The 8,341-nt window shown below is 42.1% G+C and overlaps 1 protein-coding gene across 2 annotated transcripts in view; it reads right to left on the reverse strand.

Annotated features, from left to right (window-relative positions):
• The window catches only part of TOP1 (DNA topoisomerase I), an 80,275-nt gene extending 72,173 nt beyond the window's left edge, over positions 1-8,102 (reverse strand). The window contains exons 1-2 of one of the 2 annotated variants that reach the window (XM_030533186.1): positions 7,933-8,101; positions 7,159-7,183 (exon numbers count right to left, since the gene is read on the reverse strand). In XM_030533186.1, coding sequence (XP_030389046.1) covers positions 7,159-7,183; positions 7,933-7,965 — 58 coding nt within the window. In that variant the 5' untranslated portion in view covers positions 7,966-8,101. Of the gene's footprint in view, positions 1-7,158; positions 7,184-7,932 lie in introns of both variants that reach the window. The other variant, XM_030533187.1, reaches the window with a different exon arrangement.
• Between the last annotated feature and the right edge of the window lie 239 nt (positions 8,103-8,341).

Consider the following 8,341-nt stretch of genomic DNA (forward strand, 5'->3'; position numbering starts at 1 on the left):
ACACTAAACAGCATTTTACTCGCATCGTGTGGATCGTGGGACTTTCTTATGAAACTAGAAGCCACAAAGGCAGTTCAAGCCAATAAATATTTTGTAATGACTGCCTATCTAACAAGGGTATCTAGGATTAAATTAGCAGAGCCAGCTCAAGCAGAATTAAACGATAAGAAAAATCAGCAAGGATTTGTCCTTCACATTTTCCAAAGTGGGATTATTTCTTATTTGAAATTGTCCCTTTTATGGAGAAAGAAGCCACCTGTATCTCATCACAGCCTATCCCTTTAGTCAAGTAACAACAAAGGCGCAATGACAATTTACACCAGCTGAGGATTTGCCTCCAATGTCACTTTCATTAACAGAACAGTGGCTTGATGCAAGGAGCTTGCATTATTTCAGCCGGTCTTGCTTTAACAAGCATTCTGTGAAGTTATTAATAGAAGAATTTGAGTCAATGAGATGTGAAGTACTGTACTTGTTATAATTACATATCACTACCATTTCTACTGACAGCGCAGCTCAGGAGGAAGTTGGAATTCAGTGGTCTACCTAACAAATAACTCAAGTTACAGTTGTGCTGTTTGACTTGCTAAAGTTAATTCAAAATTTGTGTTATGAATCCTTGATAAACTGTGTGTCTAATTCAAATGTGAAGTCATGCACAGATCTGAAACTCTGCATAAAAGACATCTCAGCTGAGGAATGGGTTTATTTTGGGACATAAAAAATGAGGACAACACTGCAGATAAACAGAAGTTACCTTTACAGTGTTGCCCCCCACCCCCCATTGCTACAATGTTAAGACATTTTATCGAAGCAGAAAGTCTGCGGGCCTATTAGTCCATGACACAGACTTTTAATTGTTTTAGGGAGTTTTGCTGGAACATAATAGAAACAAAATTGATTGAGATTAATAGAAGCATGTGTATCTCTGCTCTCCCAAAAGACTTGCACCAAGTTTTAACCCGAAAGCTGCCCACATATACACCAGAACAATTAACACAACCGATTTCAACATCAATAATGAAACACTAGTTTTACTCAGCATAATTATATTAAAAAGATATTACCAGGAGTAAATTTTAAAAATTTACATTTCACTAAGTTTAATTTGCAGTTGATATTTCTGAGACATATTAGGAATAACCACCTTGCTAGCGGTTTACCCCTTTCCCAGACACCTGCCCCTTCTGCGGCGTGAGGGAGACCCTGGTGCATGTCTACTTAGAGTGCGCCAGGTTGCAGCCCCTATACCGGCTCCTCACCAATCTCCTGTTGCGTTTCTGGCTGCACTTTTCCCCTCACCTCCTTCTCTACACACTCCCTGTCCGTGGCCCCACAAAGTCCCGGGACCTCCTGGTCAACCTCCTCCTCACCCTTGCTAAAATGGCCATCTACACAACCAGGGAGAGGAGGTTAGCCGATGGAGACTCTGGTGACTGTGGGGCTTGTTTCCGATCCATGGTCCGTTCACGTATCCAGGCGGAGTTCCTCTGGGCGGCGTCCACTGGCTCCCTTGATGCCTTCGAGGAGCAGTGGGCGCTGTCCGGGGTTCTCTGCTCGGTGTCCCTGTCAGGTTCCCTTCTTATGACCCTTTGACTGCACTCCTGTCCCTGTTCTTTTATTAGTTGTTCCCCGAAATCAGTGGGGTTCTGAGGTCCTGTGGGTCCTCCCCTTAAGCTAGGAGGGGATCCTTTAGCAGTGGGCGGGCGGATACAGTGTTTCATTTGTAACAAAGACTGCAGCAATCCTTATAAAACTATGCTACAGTATTCTACAGTATAAGTGCCAAATGCTGCAATAATGCTATCGTAAACAGTAAAAATAACTATAGCGTTAATATTAAAAAGTGTTTTTAAAAACCAAAGATGAGCAGTTTTCATCAAGTGTTGCAAGCAACCCCAGCTGCTGCTGCTCTGAATACAGGAATACCTTATAAAAGTGTTTGTATTGTGAAAACATCTCAGTTAGGAAATGATGGCACTCTGCAATTCTTACATTTCTTAGGGTTCTGAACATGCATTTATCACAAGAGAGAAGGACATTTGCAGACAAGCAAGACAAATTTTTAAATGTTTTTAAGATGCCCTTAAAATTGTGTCTTTTGGATCACAATCTAGAACATTTGACATTAAAGACAGCAGACTACATCATGCTCCCAGGGAGGTCAATGAGTTTTGCCTCTGAATCCAGTGAGTGGAAGAGAGGCCCCAGTATGAGACTTGGCTTCAAGTTTACTAGTTTATACAGGTTCATTTACTGCTATGTAGTGCCTGCAACAACATTGCTTAGGTACATATAGAACTACATTCGATAAGCATTTCTGCTCTTCATTAAAAAAACTACACTTACATGACATCCAACTAAGCAGAGTCATGTACAAGCTTATTCTTTAAACTAACTATGAAGTACCTTATAATTTCCAGTCAATGGGACACCTAAAAATGGCTTTGAGAATCTTAGAGTTTTTCCATCTTTTTAAGTTAAGATCAAACTAGATAAGTGTTATAACACCCACATATTTACAGAAGAGGAAATGGAGGCAGAGAGATTAAGTAACTTGCCAAAGGTCACTTTCTATTCCTGGCTTTGCCAGTGACTTAGCAAGCAGGAGTCCTGAGCACTAGTCTTTCTACTCCTCTTAACAGGTCACAATTACTCCCCACTGTAGTTTAGAATACATTTTCATTTTACTACACTTGTTATTCACAAGTCTTTTGGAAGAGATTTAAGAAAAAAAGATTTTTCCAATAATTCAAAATATATTAAAATTGAGAGCAGGCTGACATTTCCTGAACTCATTACTTTCCTGGCAACATTAGCAATATCCAACTGCTACCAGGGCTGTGGGCATAAAAAAAAATGATACAAAATATTTTATCAATCTTATTTTTCTGAAAAAAAATTATTTAAGTTTACTCCTTTCTGTTGAGTCACATTTTTTGCATGCCCAATTCTGTCAGCTTAAATGAAATGTGCATTTCATGCAAGATAGAAAAACACATGCTAAAGTGGCCTCTGAATTTCCATCACTTATAAAACATTTGCTCAGCTCCAATGCCATTTAATTTAAAATTTCCTTTCTCCATTTCTCACCTCTTTTCAAATGCTCCCTCCACAATATAAAGCTGCCTCTAACCTGTCATATTAATGCCCATGACAACACTACAAAACTGCCAATTTCTGATAAGATACTTGCTTTTCCCCACTTTTGGCATTTTTAAAGTTAGCTATTAAGGAAGCAGTTCTCACTCATGCACATTCAGCTTCTAAAAATAAGCTTCCACGCAGACAGACAATCAAAATTTGTGCTTAAGTCCAGTTATATTTCACCGATTACTGCAGTGATGTTGGCCTTAAATCCCATCTTAAGATATTTAGTTAAATCAACAAAAGGAGAAATTCACTGAGGGGCGACATCTTATCAATAATTTTTATACAAAACTACCGTTAAAATTTAATAGGCATTCTGGACACAGAATAATAGGCAGGAAAGATATGGCCTTATACTGCGGAAATAAAATTGTGAGTCTTAGGAGCTCCGTATCCAAATTGTTCATTTTACAAACAAAGATATTTTTCTAGTTGCTATGTTCTGCAAACACAACAGGAAAATTGAAAGTCAAGATAGGTTCCTTCTGGCCCATTAGCAATAAGAGGTTCTTCAATTAGAACTTGGTTAACAATGCTGTTGATGAAGCTAAAGCCAGAAAAGAATCCAGCTAGTTCTTGCATACCCAGAATGTCTCTTTAGGCTAACAGGAGTAAAAAGTAGTAACATACACCTTTATCCTCAAAGTAGAGAGAGATATGATTCAGAGTACACATCTGTTGAATAAGAAGGTGCCATTTTCATAAAGTGACCATAAAGGTACTTCAAGATATTTCCTACTAGAAAATAAATTTTCTTCATATTGCATTCAGATTTTGAGGATGGTTTTTTAGCTCTTTTATAGCACTACTCATCTTTACATCCCAAAGCATTTTATAAAGGAGGACAGTATTATCCCCATTTCACAGATAATACATACGCTTCAGGCTGATGTTTTAAACAGCACACCATTTACAAGATTGTCAACTTAAAATGATATACACACACAGGAATCACTTCACCCACTTCTAGGACCAAAGATGGCAAATTCTTAACAGGGTACAGCAACAACAGAAGACACTTCAGGTGAAGAAAAATACCGTATCCTAATTATATGGCAGGGGGAATTTGGGTAGTTACACTTAATGCAATTACCAAAGTTAGAATTTGTCTGGGACACACTTGCTAGGAGTGGCACGGATATTTAGTGATCAGAAATGGTCAGCACTTCCATTTTACACTTGGCCTTGATTCTAGGACTCATTGATGCTAACATCATGTTACTCCATCAATTTAGCCCCTATTAAAAGATAATAGTGCCAAAAATCGAATCACCAACATTATTGGACTTTGGAGATCTCCCATTAACTAGAGGATCCACACCCACCTTGCTTAGGTTGTGACATCTGAAGCGATTACATTACAGCGGTATAACCAAAGACATAAATTCCAAGTTTCCTGTCTTACTAAGAATAATTACAAAAGTGTAGATACTGTATTACCGACAACAACCATAGAGTATCAAAGAGTTCTTTGTTCCAACAGTAAGCATCTCTGCTTAATGCTTATATAGTATTGTAGGTGGATTGAGTAGTCAGTACTACATTGACACTTTCAGGACTAAATATTTCCCTTCACTCTTATAAGTGTAAATAGGTGGAGGCCCTAGACTTCTGTCCAGGTCCTGCCTCCTAACAACATGAGACAGCTCCATACAAGCTCATTAAAGTACAAACCAATTTTAAGTGCTCAGAATAATGTATATGGGATTCTTTCCGCCCATTTATACTCCTTGCAACTAACTAAGATCCAGACAAGAAGTATATAAAGTCCAGACTCCCATGGCCATGCCTAAAATGAAATTTCATATTTCTAAGATCAACATGTGACAATGTCTGACACAGAAGTGAGATGCAAGAATGAAAGAACCTTAGAGTGAAGAGAGACAGCAGGTTCCTGAAGTAGGTTCAGCTTTGGTGGCAAGGTCAGAAAGGACATGGACTATCAACAGTCTTACTCCCTTAACAAGCCTAGCAAATGCAGCATTCAGCACAGAAGATTTTGCCTTTCTGTTGCCTGAGACAAACTACAATGACGACTAATGACAGTCAAAGGAAGACTTGGAATCATGATGGGGAAGAGGAAGAGTTCTATGACACCTTCATTGCTTGAAATTCATCAGGCATATTTGATTCTCCAGTTATATATGTTTTGTCTTAGATATGTGGTACATTCTTAGTTTAAATATGTGTACTTGACTTCCTTCAGTAGTTGTGAGATGACAAGAAAAACCCACAGAGTCAGAAGGGTGTCAAGTGCTCTATGTTCCTAAACCACTTGTAATTGGGAACAATAAAAATAGTGTACAGCCAGCCTTAATATCTGGGGGGCAAAACCCTGTTAAGACTGTCCACTAGAAGAAAGACTAGAAGAATCAGTGACTTCACATATCTAAATCAGCACATAACTGGAGCTTTATTCCCCCAGAAAAACTTACTCTAAAGCAGATATTTCCTACACAGGGAGGTTACAAATATTTATAGACATACTGAAGTAATTCTAAAAATGTTTATTACAGTTCCAAGGAAATGAAGTATCTTCCCTTCTCCCTTAAAATAATTATTTACTAAGTATTATTTTATCTATAAAGGGGAATTTTTTAAAAATAGCATATTTGTATCTGCACACTTCTGTTATACCCACATTTACATTATGTATTTATATTGTCTATAAATGCATTATGTGCATAAATATAAAAAGATGTGCATACACAAATATTTTATATTTGTGAATATTTACATGTATAGCTGTTTGCAAAGCAAGGAGGCATCAAACACATTGTCCACAGCAACAGTCCAATTATTACAAATGCCAAGAACCCAGCATCATAAACATAGTATTATTGCAATGGGCTTGGGAGGCAAGATGAAACCACGTTAATAAAGAGGTCGAGTGAAATCAAACACTTTTAGACAACAGGCACATCATCCTTCCCCACCCCGTATCCCCATTACTTAGGGGACAGACAGAGCTCTTCATGTAAACCCAGTCGTTTGACAGTGACATATGCACGCAGAGGCAAATTGTACCTCCTCCTCTCACCCCCCCCCCTACATTTTTTTAAGTATACCACCCACCAGCTTGGGAAAAAAACCTGAAACCAATATGCCACCCAGCAGTATGCAAAAAATTGGTAGCCATCCTCCTAAATGCAATCACCTATAGAGATCATACAACCTATTGCCCAAAAATGAACAGCCAACTTGCAAACTTTCTGAAGTGATGCTACCTTCCTTTCTGGAATTGCTTACACTCCTTTTATTTATTTTTTAAAATGCAACTATTTACATTAAAACTGTCTACCCAATAAGGTAAAGTTAGCTCAATTAAACAGCAAAGAAAGAAATAAGCCTGGTCTTAAAATGGATGCAGCAGAATCTTTTAAAAAGCAACATGTTGCAACCACCTTTCATTTTAGGGGATGAGAGGGACTGACTGAAAGAAACAAAACTAGAGAGCAGAGAGAGAGGTGGGTAGAATAAAGGCAGCTTAGTGATTTATTTAACCTAAAAACTTTGTCTTTTCCCTTCTCTGGGAGGGTATGTGGATCGGGAGGTGATTATTTCTCCCGTGTTTCTCTGCAGGATGCTCCTGCTCGGCAGCTTAGGGGAGGAGGAGAAGGAGAGAAAGAGACACACACAGAAGAGAGAGGAGAGAGAAAAAGAAAATGGCGCAGAGACTAAGTCCTGACCGTCGACAAGGCGACTTTCCAGGGAGGAATCGGGGCCCAAAAGGAACCCCAGGAAACCCGAAGGGGCCGGATCTGGGGCCTGCATTGCCCCCACTAGGAGAAGTGGGGGTCGGGTGGAACCTAAGCCCCTCGGAAGTAGGAGCATTTGGCAGCTCGATGGGAACAATGGGGCCGGTGAGCGAGGAGACGGGACTTAGTCTCTGGGACGCCATGTCTGTCCTTTACCATCCTCATTAACACACAAGAGGGGGGAGCGAAAGGGGGAGGTAAAGTGGGGTAAATCGCCCCCAAAAGTCGGGGGTGGGGGCCAGAGACTCACCGTTCGCTCGGAAATCCGTCTCGATCTGCAAAGACAAGTGGAAGCGAGTGAAAAAAAATCATGTATGTTTTCAAAAACAGCAAAAGAGCCTGATCCTGGGGGCAGTTTAAAATGAAGAGGAAGGAAATCGACTCACTGTCCGTTTCCCACACAGATACGTATTGGGAGGGGTATCCCCCCCAAAAAAATCAAGGGCAGGGGGCGAAATTCAGACTTCCTAGCGCCCCAAAGTTTTAACCTCCCCCAACCTATTTTAAGTCTCCCCTCATGCTTATACACCCATTCTCTGGGGCATCCCTGCCCTGGTACCCCTTCCCCCCTCATGAAAAGGGGGGGCACGTTCCCATCCTCTCTGGATCTGTCTTTTAAAGGGAAGGCAGGAGAAACCCCCCCCCCCCCCAGCGTGTGGCTTGGCTGGGATTTTTCGCGGGGGGGGGGGGAGTTACAGACCCTTTATGTGTCTATGGGGAAATCACCAATCACAGAGACTGGAGGAGCCCGCGGGGCAGTGATCAAGGCATCCCACCCTAAGTGTCCGAGGGCAAATAGAGAGGGGGAGTCAAGGGGGTTAAGGATCCAGCGCTCTGGGTGGGGGGCAGGGGAAGGGGCGCCCCCACTAAGGTGATATGGGGGTGAGGTCCCCCCGTGGGCCCACGGGATACTGTGGGGCCGGGGACACCTCCAAGTGCCCGAGGGGATTTTGGGGGGCTGGAGGTCCCCACTGGCGCCCCAACTGTCGGAGAGGATATTGGGGGCTGCGTGCGGGTCCCTCACCTGGGAGTCGTTGTGCAGCTGGTCCCCGCTCATGCCGGCTGGTGGGGAGGCCCGCCTGGGAGCAGCAGAGTCTGAGGCCGAAGGGAGAGTGCAGCCCCCTCACTCAGCACAGCAGTCAGTTGTGTAACAGACTAAGTCCTCATTTCCTCTCACTGCGCAGGCGCCGCTGCTTTTAAACCGGAGGAGGGGCTGGGACAGAAGGAGGAGAGAAGCGGGTTCCAATATTTGCATGCTCGACCCCGCCTCGTCCCCACCTCCAATTATAAGAGAGTTTGGGCCATATTAGCATTCGAGCCACTCCTCCTCCCGGCTCTCAGAACTCCGGGTTAGATTTGCATGCGAAGCCACGCCCATTCCCCCTCTCCCCAATGTACGAAAAACGCCGGGTTGCTATTTGCGTATCCTGCTC

This window comes from Gopherus evgoodei, chromosome 14 (assembly GCF_007399415.2).
Source record: "Gopherus evgoodei ecotype Sinaloan lineage chromosome 14, rGopEvg1_v1.p, whole genome shotgun sequence".
NCBI classification, from domain to species: Eukaryota; Metazoa; Chordata; order Testudines; family Testudinidae; genus Gopherus; species Gopherus evgoodei.